At 44.8% G+C, this 14,149-nt stretch overlaps 1 protein-coding gene across 1 annotated transcript; it reads right to left on the bottom strand.

The window, feature by feature from the left end:
- Positions 1–423: 423 nt before the first annotated feature.
- On the bottom strand, positions 424–5,550 carry LOC134287906 (uncharacterized protein K02A2.6-like). Its single transcript, XM_062851092.1, has one exon. It carries the CDS (start codon positions 5,108–5,110, stop codon positions 752–754), a length of 4,359 nt encoding a protein of 1,452 aa, XP_062707076.1. The 5' UTR covers positions 5,111–5,550; the 3' UTR covers positions 424–751.
- Positions 5,551–14,149: the final 8,599 nt, after the last annotated feature.

Below are 14,149 nucleotides of genomic sequence, written 5' to 3'. Positions count from 1 at the left end.
CGTGGGAGTTGAAGAGAACGCTCCAGACATCGCCATTAAGCACATCCTTTGGAGATGGCCTAATTTTGATTGGACCGTTCTTACTTCACCCTTTTGCCACCACACAAGACATCCATAAGCCAATATTGGCCGAACCGAGGGGGACGACACATCTAAATCGTCCAAAAGATGCCGATGTAGATGCATCCACTTTTTTAGATCAGTGTGCAATTATCAGATTTTTCTATCTTCTTTGCACTGCATCCACTTTCAAATCCTGCCGAGCGCTGCTTTGAGATGGTTGAGATGGAAGGAGATGTGAATGGATTGAATGTAGATGAGCGAAGGTCAATCGAGTGAAAAATGTGAGAAGGGTGTTATTGATTTTACAAACAAATACGTTAGCACCTGTTTCGACTTCATTCACGCAATTAAGTTTGTTACGACGCGTTAGTGGGAGGTGGCCGTGATATGATTGGTCATATCAAATGTATAAAACGCGATCGTAAGCGAAACAAATTTAACTTTAATTAAGACACAACTTTACGGGATAAAAGCATACATTGGAATGGCTATCATAAGTGTTGTTTTAGAATACAATGATAATGGTTTGACAACTAAAATAATTGGTATCCGGTTTATGCTTTTGACGTCTATCGTGTGGCAGCATGCAGCTGTCACCGATGAGCCCAGCTGGAAAGCGAGGGATGCGCTATGCTCCGAGAGCAGTGTTCCCAGCGCTCATGTTCCGTTGTCGCAACATCTCCCCTTTTCAGAACCGTTGGTACTGGTTGAACCTCGCTGGCGGTCTTCTCGGTCTGGAAGATCGACGAAGTATTCTGGGCTGTACGGTCGGAGTGCTAGCGGCAGCCGACTCGAAGCTGGAAGATGTAGTGCTTGAGGACGACGACGACATGTCCGATTCCACGGCCGGACAAGGTGGTGATAACGACGGAATCCGAATGGTGTCGCTTGAATGCGAAGTCGAGGCGGTCGCTTCGCTGCTTGAACGGGGTGACGCGTTCCACGCATCAAGAAGGACGTTCAGCGGAAGTTGTTTCTGTCCTGACGGTTTGTTGATGCCATGATCTTGATCGAAGCCAGATGATATTCGACCCCTTAGTTGGTTCAGATGGGATCGAACCAAGCGACGTTTCTCGGTCAGTACGTTGAACATGACTTGTCCTACTTGCTCGACAATCTTGCCGGGAATCCAGCTCCAGGCGTTTTTGGCGTAGATCTTGACGTAGACGAGGTCATTGACGTTGAACGACCTCATGCTGGGCTTCTTCGGGTCGACCGGTGGTGGTACCGGTGGAGGACGTTCGGCTGGCGGACGTAGCAGTTCGAGGCATGTACGGATACGACGTCCGAACATGATTTCCGACGGCGATAGACCATCGGGTGCTGATCGGTTCGGTGTACTTCGGTAGGCCAACAAGAACGTTTCCAAAGCTTCATCGGTTGAACCTCTCCCTTCTTCGAGTTTCTTTATCGCCCGCTTGAAGGTATCGACGAACCGTTCGGCCTGCCCGTTAGATTGTGGGTGGAACGGTGCAGTGGTTACATGGTCGATTCCGTTTGTTGAGCAGAACGTGGCGAATTCCGAACTCGTGAACTGGGTGCCGTTGTCTGACACGAGCGTTTCCGGCATCCCCAGGCGTGCGAAAATGCTTCGGAGGATGCTGATCGTTGCAGACGCCGTGATACGACGTGTCCGGATGATCTCTGGCCATTTCGAATGGGAATCTACGGCGAGCAGGAAGTAGTCACCGTCGACGGGGCCGGCGTAGTCTATATGCACTCGTTGCCAGGGACGGACGGGCTTGGGCCACGGCACAGGTGGGGCTGCTGCGGGTGACTTCGCTGTTAGGGCGCATGGGGAGCATGCCTTGACGTAATCGGCGACTTCACTATCGAGCGACGGCCAATAGACGTAGCTGCGCGAAAGTGCCTTCATTCGCTGAATTCCGGGGTGGCCCCGGTGAAGCACTTCCAGGCACCGCTTGCGCAGAGGGGCTGGAATTACAAGCCTCTCGCCGAAAAGGATGCAGCCTTGCACCGTAGACAGGGATTCACGGCAATTGTGGAAGCGAAGAAGTTCTCGGTCTGCGTTACTAGCCAAGGATTTTGGCCAGCCATCGTGGATGTATCGGTAGACCTTCTTGAGCACCGGATCCAATTTGGTGCTTTGTTGTACTGTGTTAAAACTCAAAGGAAACACGTTAAAAGTATCAAATACTACTGACCTCATATCACTCTCCAATGTGACGGATGCGATTACGAAGTCTTCGTCGGGTTTCGCATGGCGGTTGATAAGGCGAGAAAGGATATCGGCGTCGCCAAACTTCTCGGTGGCCACGTACTTCATGGAGAAATCATAGGACAATAGCGTTAGGGCCCAGCGTTGCAGCCGGTTCGCGGTGTACACTGGGATGCCCTTTTTGCTACCGAAGATGCGCAGTAGTGGCTGGTGGTCAGTTTGGAGCAGAAACTTACGGCCGAAAATCATGCGGTGGAACTTGGTTACCGCGTAGATGATGGCTAATCCTTCCCTATCCGTTTGGCTGTAGTTGCGCTCGGCGGGTGCCAAGGCTCTTGAGGCGTGTTGGACGACTTTTATTGACCCATCCGGGAAGCGGTGGCTGATGGTCGCTCCCAGGCCGACTGATGATGCATCGGCTGACACGATTATGTCCAGATCGGGATTGTAGTGAGTCAAAAGTAGGTCCGAGGAAAGGATGGTTTTGAACTCGTCGAAAGCTCGCTGACACTGTGGCGTCCAGTCGAATTTTGCTCCGGTTTTCAGTAGATCATCCAGCGGGCTACGTAGGGCACGCATTTGCGGTACGAATTTCCCGTAAAAGTTTACGGCTCCGAGAAACGACCGAACTTCCGACACGTCTTTGGGCGCCGGCATCTGCTTGATGGCCTCTACTTTCGCTGGATCGGGGCGAATTCCGTGCTGGTCGAGCATGTGTGCCAGGTACTTTATTTGTTCACGCCCAAACGAACACTTCTCCAGGCGAACCGTGAACCCGAACTCCTGTAGGCGCTGGAAGAGCGCGTTGAGGTTCCGCCAATGTTCCTCCTCATCTTTGCCTCCGACGATTACGTCATCGATATAACCGCAAGTGTGCTCAAGCCCCGCCAGCATGGTGTCTACAAGTTGCTGAAAAGCTCCCGGTGCAGCTTTCACTCCGGGTGCCAGGCGGTTTACTTTATACAGGCCCCGGTGGGTGTTGATAGTGAGGAGCGTACTCGTTGAATCATCGACGGGGACCTGGAGGTACGACTCCGACATGTCGATAATGCTGAACACTTTGCAGTTGGCGAGTTTGACGAAAATGTCCTGCGGTAACGGCAACGGGTATTGGTGCGGCTGGAGGGCGTCATTCAAACCAGTCGAGTAATCGCCGCAAATCCTAATTGCTCCGCTTGCCTTCCGCACGACCACGATGGGTGCGGCCCAGTCAGAGTAGTCGGTGGGAGTGAGGATCTTCAAGCGCTCGAGACGGTCCAGTTCCTCATCGACGGCTTGATACATGGCGTATGCCACGGGGCGCTTGGGTCGAAACACTGGACGCTGGTCTGGCTTGAGGTCTAACTTCACTGTTGTTTTGGTACACCGACCAAGACTGGCACTGAACACTTGCGGATAAACGGTCTTGAGCCGCTCGACCATAGGAGTAGAGGAATCGTTCACTTGGCGGCAGAACACGTTCATCGGCACGGTATCCAGATTGAACTTCTCCACCAAATCCAGACCCAAGATGTGCAGATTCTGCGAAACGACGTAGATGGTAGCCACTTGCGTTACATCGTTTACGGTGATCGAGCAATCGAACTCCGACAGCAGGTTCAGAGGATCGCCCGATGCAGTCTTCGCATTCACTGATGGAGGTCTGGTTGGTGGCTGTCCGAGCTGCTTCCAGGTCTCGCTGGACACTACGGTGATGTCCGACGCCGAGTCGAACTGTAGTCGAACCGCGACACCGTTCAGAAACACCGGAACGAATTTTCTTCTTCCTCGCACATTATTCACTGAGACTTGAACAGTCTTTGTCTCTACTGTGACATTTCGCAATCGTCTCTTCACCCGCTTCTTAGGGGTCTTTTTGTCACTATCACAATAACCTTCTTTGTGTCCACACTGTTTACACATTGAGCACTGGTAGTCTTTGTACCTACAGTCACGCACGTAGTGCATCGATCCGCACTTCCAACAGGGACTAGGTGGCACTTTCTTCTTGTTTTCGCCGGACGACGACGGCGGCGACGGACTGGACGGCTGTTTCCACGGTCGTGGTTGCTTGCGGAATCGCTGTTTGATGGCATTCACTGTGTTGCTGGATGCTTCAATCATGGCGGTATCGTGCCGAAGGTTCAGCAGGCGCTGACACTCGGAGGACAACTGTTCGAGAGTAACGTCGTTCTTCTCCTCAATCCGCGCAAGCAACCGCGTCCGTATTTCGGCATCCGCTTCCGACGTCAAACCGCAGACGAAGATCAACACTTTAAATTGTTCCTCCGAAAGATTTCCCAGCTCGAACTCGACGCACGTCTTGTTGATTCGGCAGGTGTATGTCACGAAATCTTCGGCGGAACTTTTTGCGGTCTGGAGGCAGCGATAGCGTTTGCTAATCAGCGATTCCGATGCTCCGAAAAGTCCTTTTAACTTGGCTACAGTTTCTGCGAAGGTGAAGTCCTTCGTTGTCTTCGGCAGGATGAAACTGCAGTAGCGCTCGTGCTCTGCGATGCCGAGCTTTCGCATCAGCAACCTAACCTTAGCTTGGTCGTCAAGCCGCGCAGCATCGTTGGCGAACAACTCCTCGTACCGGGAGAACCAGGACGAAAAGGTGATGCTGTTCTCGGTATCGTACCGGAACTCTTTTACATTCGATGCCAACGAGTCCAGAATCGATTCTGGGTTAGCCGGAACCTGGACTTGGATGTTCCGGAGGGTGTTCTCCTGCTGCTGGATGAACACGCGCTGCTGCTCGTGGGATTGCTGCTGGTTACGGAGGAGCTCGTTCGTCACAAGCTGCGTCTGCTGAAGCTGCTGTAGCACCTGGAGGATGAGCGCATCCGTGGTAAACGGTGCTGCTTGCTGGGCATCTCCGTTCGACATCTCGGAATCGTCCTCTGCAGACGATGAGAGCTTGCGCTTTTTCCGCGTGGGAGGCGCGATTTTGGATTTTTCACAGAAACTCGCGAAAACGACACAAAAACTCGCGCACCCGAGTCGCCACTGTTACGACGCGTTAGTGGGAGGTGGCCGTGATATGATTGGTCATATCAAATGTATAAAACGCGATCGTAAGCGAAACAAATTTAACTTTAATTAAGACACAACTTTACGGGATAAAAGCATACATTGGAATGGCTATCATAAGTGTTGTTTTAGAATACAATGATAATGGTTTGACAACTAAAATAATTGGTATCCGGTTTATGCTTTTGACGTCTATCGTGTGGCAGCATGCAGCTGTCACCGATGAGCCCAGCTGGAAAGCGAGGGATGCGCTATGCTCCGAGAGCAGTGTTCCCAGCGCTCATGTTCCGTTGTCGCAACAAAGTTCAATTACACATAAATTAAATATTTATCCAAGCAAATTTGAGCTAAGTTGCGTAATTCTATAGAATAGATATAAAAATAACCAAAAATTAAGCGTGAATGTGAGCTGGTGCAAAAATAATAGTAAGTCTCTTTTCACATAGTATGCTAGAATTCTAAAATCAAATGTTTATAGTTTTTTTTTCAAACGTATCCAAAAAACAAAACCTGTAGTTCCTTTGGAGAATACAAGAGAACCCATTTTCTCTGGAGAATACATTCTCCAGCAATACCAGGAAAATTTCCAGTAGCTCCGAAAACCCCCAGTGATTTTTTTTCTGGAAATTTGTTCAGTGATTTCTTCTGTGGATCCCTCCAGCGAGCAGCCCTCTAGCATTTCCTTCTGGCGAATCCTCCAGTCGGAAACTATTTCACTTTTAATTTCGAGAAAGCTTAGGTCTTTCCAATAATTATTCGGTAATACCTTCCTGGAATTTCCAGCATTTTTTTCCAAAGGATTTTTCAGCAACTCTACAGAAAATTCATCATCAATTACCTGAGGCAAATGCTTCCGGAGAATCCGTACAGCACCATCCTGCATTTCTGCAGCAATTTCGGATGGGGGATTATCCTAGGGGCAAGACACTGTGCAAACGAGAGCAACTCTGAGAAATTCTGAGTTACTCCTTTTATCGATGATCGACGAAATTTGTTGAAAGACATCCCTAAAACTGCAATTTTCATTCAGCACACGCAACACTTTGCAGTTTGACATTGGTGCCAGATCACACTTTGGCATAAATGGGAGAAATTCTGAGGAACTGTGAGGAATTCTGAGCAACACCTCGAGCACAGATTTGCTCTCGTTAGATCTGTCTCGCCCCTAGGGATTATCCATCAATTTATTACAGGAAATACTAATGCGATTCCTTCCGATCAATCCAACAACGTTTGCTTCCAAGAATCCATCATCATTCTTTCGTGTAAATCCGTCAGCTATTATCTCCCGGAAAACCTCTGGCCATTTATTATGGAACAACTTTCAGCAGTCCTTTCCGGTCAATGCTCGATCAATCCCCTTGGGAAATTCTCCAATAGTATCCAACTATTACCTACGGATTGCAACCATTCCAAAAAGTCCTCCAGCAATTTCTTCCGATGAAACTCACAGCCGTTTGCCAGAAAAATCAACATCAATAATTTCCGGGAAACCCTCCGCAATTCTGCATCAATTCCAGAAAATTCACCGGCTATTATCTCTGGGTAACCCACCAGCAATTCTGTTCAGACAATCATGATCCGGAGAATGTCTTGTATGAATATACGGAAGAATTCACCAAAATATCCTGAAGAAACGTATCACTTCACTTGGTGTATAGCGAAAAGCATCTAAAGAGCATAAACAACTTAGACTCAATTTTGGTGATCCCGTGCGTCTCGCTCCCCCATCGTAAAGTTTGTCCGGTCCGGGTTCCGCATTGACTGCTACTGCTCCATCCATTTCGGCTTCTACGGCAGTCTCTCGCTGGGCCCAACGGATCGAATCCGTCGCTTCAGCAGCTCCCTTCGAAAGGTGAGCTTTTCCATTTTGCTTGCACCGGCCAGATTTTCATCCGCCGGTGGAGCATCTTAATACAAGATTTTCAAAACCGTAACTATCTAGGATCATACCCTCTTTCTTGTAATGGTAAGTTTCCAGTTCCCAAGTAGAGCGCTCAAGTAAAATTCCTCCTTTTTCCGTAAGTAATTTTGACTTGTTTAACCGACAGCATTTTTACGAAACAATGCTGTAAGAAGGATGTGAAGAATAGGGCACTGCATACGGCGGTTGCTAGATAAATTGTTCGTTGTTCGTGTGGCGTTTGGTGGCCTTGTTGTTTACGATTTGGACTTAGAGAAATTTCGCTCGTTTCCTCAGGAAGTGTGATTGAAATTTAAATTTAATTTTTGCGCGCGTATGGGGAAATTCCAGATAGTGAGATTTCAACGGAGCTCCAAGGGAAATGCTAATGAGAGACATTACGCTGGGATTCTGAGGTAACTTTTAATGGTATTACAGCGAGAACTATGGTTGGATACTAATTATAAATTCTGCAATATTGGAGTTCAGACTACGGTGGGAGGAATTCTGCTGGGACTCTGACGGTTACCTTGTGGAGTTTGAGACGAAATACGTGGTAGGACAAAGCTTCACGGAGAATTTAATGAAGATCCACGAAAGATTCTTTGTGATGAATCTTTTGGCATTCCGTACGAAGGTTTTTCTTTGGGGTTTCGCAGAAAGTCCTCTTGAAATTCTTCCAGATGTTCCACCGAAAAATCCACCAGAAGTTCGCACGGGGTTCTCATAAAATGTCTCTGAGATTTTCATTAGAAGTTCTACAAAAAATCCCTCCGTGAGTTCCTTCTACAGTAGACGTTCGGTCGGTGCAAACGGTTTAACTGCAATGCTTTTTAACTGCAAGTTCGGTAAGTGCAACAAATTTGCAGTTATCGCACCGCTATCCGTCAAAACGGTGCGCCAAGTTAGCCCAAATGAACAATCGAATGAATTTTTCGTTCATTTAACGTCAATTGATGGGTTGTTGACGCCTATCTGACGTTGCAGTTATCGAATTTTGTTCGCTAACTGAAACGTAAACATGTTGCAGTTATCGAACGTCTACTGTAATTCAGGATTTATTTATTTGTTTTGTTTTTTATTTTGGGATCTTCTAGGAGTTCCTTCAGGGTTTTCTCCAGAGGTGTTTTCTAAGATTCTACCAGGAGTTTTTTCGAACTTTTCTACAATAATTTCATCCGGGATTTCTTAAGTATTTTTTATTCGGGGTTCACTCAGATATTTATTCGGAGATTCCCGCAGGAATTCCATTAGGGATTATTTCAAGATTTCCTTCTAGGATTTCCACAGGAATTAATTCTTAGATTCGTCCTGGAGTTCTTTCAGTGAAACTTCCAGGAGTTCTTTCTAAGATACAACTTTTTGAGATTCCTCTAGGTTTTCTCTGGACGTTTCTTATGTGAATCCTCAAAGAATTATTTTTGTAATTTCTCTATCTTCTTCCGGGATTCCTCCAGGAACTCCTTCTAGATTTCCTCTAGGAGTAAATTTATGGGTTCCTCACATAGTTTCTTCTGGTATTTCTCAAGGATTTTCTTCTAAGATTACACCAGAGGTGGCATCAGGGACCTCTCCAGAAATTTTACCCGGGGTATCTTCCGGGAATTTTTCAAAAGTTCTTTCCGGAATTTCATCAGAACTTCCAGACTCCTGGAAAATAAGTCAAGGTTCTTCCAGGAGTTCCTTCTAAGATTTGTCCAATAATTCATCCAGGATATCCTTCCGGGATTCCTCCAAGAACTTCTACTGGGATTCCTTGCAGATTACATATTCTGGAATTCATTCTGGAAGTTTCTTAAACTTTGCTCATGAAAATACTCCAGAAGTTGTTTTTATTCTTTATGGAAGTACTCGAAGACTTGCTCTTGAGTTCTTTATAAAATTCCTCCAACAGCTTCTTAAGGAATATTTCCAGCAGTTTTGTAGGGAATATCTACACGAGCGATTACAGAGATTCTTTCAATAGCAATGTAATTTACATTCACCGCGTGGAGAGTTGCCTTCACAGCTCGCTCACGACTTTGGTATACGTTTGCGACCCCAATGTTATTCGGCAAACTTTCAGATAAAATTACAAGGTTAAATTCATCCATACATTGTTTTTCGATAGCATGCTTCTGAACTGAGATAATAGCAAATGAATGTAAATTTTTGCAAATGAATGGTCGCAACCTTTTTTTTTTTTCCAAGGTATTTATTTGATTGGCTCGATCGTTTAGTGAAAAACTTTACGGAGCCGATTGCTCACGAATAGTAATAAGATCTAATATTACATTCAATTAACAATATAAGAAAATCAATACATGCTCTTCCGAGCGCATAACTTTTTCGGTCTCGAATGCTCCTTGGATCCTGATGATGCGAATTGTGCTCGACGTTGGGATGCTTGCTGCTTTCCTACCGCTTCACTGATCGCGTTTGCCACCTGCACCAGTGTTGCAATACAGTAGACGTTCGATAACTGCAACATGTTTACGTTTCAGTTAGCGAACAAAATTCGATAACTGCAACGTCAGATAGGCGTCAACAACCCATCAATTGACGTTAAATGAACGAAAAATTCATTCGATTGTTCATTTGGGCTAACTTGGCGCACCGTTTTGACGGATAGCGGTGCGATAACTGCAAATTTGTTGCACTTACCGAACTTGCAGTTAAAAAGCATTGCAGTTAAACCGTTTGCACCGACCGAACGTCTACTGTACCTTCTTTTCGACGTTCCTCTTTTTCACGTTCTTTTTCACTTCCAGTTATTTCCGCTTGATGTAGATCCGTTATTTCCTCATTAATATCTTCCGTTTCCGTTGTTTCCTCAATAATGTCTTCCTCCGTAAGTTCAATAATTTCTTCCGAAACTTCTACCGTTTGCTGGGCTGTCGCCACTGGTGTTTGTCCGGAAACAATAGCTGCATACGATCCGGGTCGTTGATTGTGCCGGCGCACACGCTGTGGGCAGGAGTCCTTTCGATGACCCACGGCATGGCAAAGAAAACAGGTGTCTTTTAAACCATCGTAGAAGACATGTCCCCTACGACTACCTACATCAATTGCCGGTGGAATTGCATTCTTTATCTCCATATACGCACCACGTACCCCAGTGTGCATATGTCCCAATCCAAGCTCCGGAGCGTACTTTTCACGAACTAAGCGCTCCACTTTACCGTATTCGCCTAGTGCGAGCGATAGTCTTTCATCACTCACCTCCGGCGGTAAGTCGAACACACGGACATAACGAACGTTGCTGCCCGCGATCGACATTTGCACCTCCACTGCCTCCCCGTTTGTGTAGTAGAACTTCCTCGGATCCGCATTTTTTCTGAGCGATTCTGTCATTGCCTCCCGAGAAGTAAATTTAATGAACAGAGATCGTTCCTGGGCAGTTCTATACGCGGTTTCGATTTGCAATAAATCCCCTTCCAGTTGCTTTACGAAGCTAGCAATTTCAGCCCATGATGGTCTGGGGCTAGCTGTAGGGAAACGAAACTGTGCCGTGTTCACAATTTCATCCATGGCTTATGCCGTGTAAGCGAGCACCAACAACAACCGACCGTTAAACAATAAAGCGCGCGTGATGAATACCTAAACTGCTAGGGCTATTGTGAAAGATTACGACCGGCAAGAGAGCACATCTGCATGCGTCTGTGCTTGCCGAAAGCAGAAACCAAACTGAGGTCGCAACCTTGTAAAATATGCCTTGAAGCGATTTGAGTTTTGAATACTAGAAAAACGTATTGAACCGATTTTTAGATTTTTTTTATCAGTTTATTGATACTCTATTAAGAACTTCGAGTCAAATTTTCAGACGTCTTGACGAGTTACATCAAAATTATAACCTACACAATTTTTAAAACGGGTGAAAAAATTGCTAAAATCTTATTTTATGATATTAACAATATCTGCGCCAATATCAAACTGAATTTGTTGCCATTGTTATGGTATTAGCTACACATTATATATTATTCCTGGTCAAAAAAATATTTGATTTTGTGAACGCAATCAAAAGCTATACATTATTTTCTGTGTCAAAATTTCATCGAATACAGTCTCCCGCATAGAGAAATACAATTTGGGTTATTCTCCACACAGTATGTCTCCTTTATATCAAACTGTTACTGTACCTCGAACATGTTCTTTTCTGTTGAAACTGTGAAATTCGAAGCAATTGATCTTAAAGAACGGTGGGTTGCCTACATACCAAGGTGTAACAATATGTCATATTGTGCAGAAATTGTCGAATGATATAGTGATGAAAACTCAGGAGATATGGTCGCAATATAGAATGACCTATTCTCAAACGGTTTGTGATTTTCATTCCGCAACACACTTACACATGCGCATTTCACTGTATGCCACCTAAATTCAACAGTTTGCTAAATAGTAGCTTGCATTGGTATTTGTACCGGTCGAACTTTGAAGTTTGCATAAGTAGAAAAAAAAAACAAAATCTTTCGCCCGCAGTGAACTGAAAACTTTTCTTGAAAGGATAACAGTTTCAAGCGCCTTGAGCACGGTATGGATGAAACAAGGGTAAGTTTTGCAAGACTTAATTTATTTTTTATGTTGTGATATATTTCATCGGATGCAAATTGTTTTGCAGGATTCCGGAGCTCCAAGTCAACTGGAGAAACTTGATCCGGCCGAGGATCCGGCCTTACTTTGCGGCTGCGGGGAGTCCCGCAAAAGGGAGTACCGAAGGATTCGCCCTGCTGCGGGCGGGAATTGAATGCTCCCTGCGATGGAAGTCCACTTTCACCACAGCAATTACCACTTAATCAGTCAATAGTGGTAGGTATTACCAAACCTAGTATGAGGTATTGTATTTTGTTAAATAAAAATATCCGATAAACGCATGAATGCCTTTTAATTTCAAACGGTTCAAGTATAGCAGAACCATATTCCATACGCATAAAATACCACGAAACACCATACATCAATAATAACCCATACAGTGTTCGTTTTTCTTCTAGATTTACTGTTAAACTGTTCTCTTACTATTTGCTATGCAGTGAATTGTACGAAAAACTGGATAATATATTGACCGTTTCCTTTACTGTATTGCGAAAAATTTGTTCGAGAAAACGAGCGAATTTTTATGGTAACCTATCTTAACCGCCTATTCCACATACTGTAAATTGGCGGATTACCGTTTGTCAAACTGGCAAATCTATACATGGAATGGTTAGCTTACTGTTACCTCCGATAGTCTAAGAAATGGTTAAATGACAATTGCTAATGGTTACCTACAGTATGTAAAACAGTGCATTTACAGTTTGTGATTATGCGGGACTTCCCAGGCTCTAGTGCACCATAGAACATTCAACAAATGAAATGAAATGATTATGATGCAACAGTTTTTAGAATCATTGTCTCCTTATCAGCTAAACTCAAATGCTATTTACTTTTTTTTCAACACTCGAACTATTTATAAACAATTCAGTTTTGGGGTGTCTTTATAAATTTTTAAACTACGTAACGGCAAATTATTCAACCTCAAGAAATTCAATTTCGTGTTCAGATGCAGCCATGCTGACGACGGAGACGGAGTACACATTTTAGAGCGACACGGCTAAATACTAATGCACACTGTGAACGCGCAGGCGCGAAAGAAGAAACACAAAGAAAGAGAAATGTCCCTTTACTCACGGAATAATACATCGGCATATTATTCCGTACGGAAAAACAACATGACTGACAGCATCGCATGTCAGTGCCATCTGTTGGCAATTAGCTTTCTGGCTGCGAATTACTTATCAGCTGCGAACGCTTAAGGACATATGGGAAGGAGTCCCTGTCATGGCAGCACGAATGGCTACCCCACACATACCATCCCATTTGCCACCGTTTCACCAAATTTGCTCAAATAATTCCACTTACCTTCAATTAAGCCCCTCTGCAATGATATCAGAAACTCCAGACACTATCAATTTCACACTTCAGTGAATTTTTTTGGCCGAAAAAGGTCAAAATCTCCCAATCCGTGCTAATTTTGTTCACCCTCCCCAAAACCATCAGTGGCTGTTAACGTTTTGCAGCCCGGAAACCACCGACACATTTCACTAAATTTTTTCTATTTCCACTTCACCTAGCCTCTCCAGGGCGATTTACTTTCAAGCTTTCAACAATTATCACTTCGTACTAGTAGGTATTTCACGGAGAATAACTAAAACTTTCGAAAACGGTGCTATTAAAAAACACCCGAGCGTAAGATATCACGTTTTTTATTTTTCTAATTTTCTATCAGCTGCGCCGTGTACGGCGCATCTGTGTTGCTTTGTTTATGCTGTGCAGTGATGTCAGCGTCGTCATTGGAAGCGCATCAAACGGTCAAAGTAAAAATGTTTCGTCTATCAAAAAGGTGAAAAGCAGTGATTTCACGCGAATGGGCTAAAAGTTTGGAGCAAAATTTAGTCGTTCCTCTGGCGCGGACTTTTGAGATTCCGTGAAATGGTGGTTTTTATTCAAAGAAGTGTGCAGATTTGGATGACTCTGAATCTGAATACGGCCCATGTTCGGGATAAGAAGCGAGTGAATTATCAGGGCAATCACGTCACTTATTTGTTAAGCAAGAAAGATCGAATCCTGTGGATTTTTGCTGATTAGGTAAGGGAACGTCCATAAATTACGTCACGCAAAAATCGACCATTTTCAACCCCCCCCCCCTCCCCCCTATGTCACACTTTTTGTATGGGACCTCTAAAACTTTTGTAGGGGTTGTCACACTTTTCTGAACCCCCCCTCCCCCCTCAAAGCGTGACGTAATTTATGGACGTTCCCTAAGCTATATATTGAAATGATTAGGACAAAAATTACCCACAGACAAATGGATCAGTATTTATGACAGAAATATTGACTTTTGCGTGAAAAAGATAATTAAAATACTGGCAACTATGTCCAATGTTATGTGCATCACCAATACAATTATAAAGGTGAGTTTACCAATACATATGAACACTGATTTGTGGACTCCAAGGAGTTTCACCTTAAGTAATTTT

The sequence above is a fragment of the Aedes albopictus genome, chromosome 2 (genome assembly GCF_035046485.1).
Source record: "Aedes albopictus strain Foshan chromosome 2, AalbF5, whole genome shotgun sequence".
Taxonomy (NCBI): domain Eukaryota; kingdom Metazoa; phylum Arthropoda; class Insecta; order Diptera; family Culicidae; genus Aedes; species Aedes albopictus.
The sequence above is the reverse complement of the archived record's forward strand: the minus strand, read 5'-3'. Positions and strand labels throughout refer to the sequence as shown.

Coding starts and splice junctions, on each gene's coding strand:
- LOC134287906 (XM_062851092.1), bottom strand. CDS start 5,110: ATGTCGAACGGAGATGCCCAGCAAGCAGCACCGTTTACCACGGATGCG.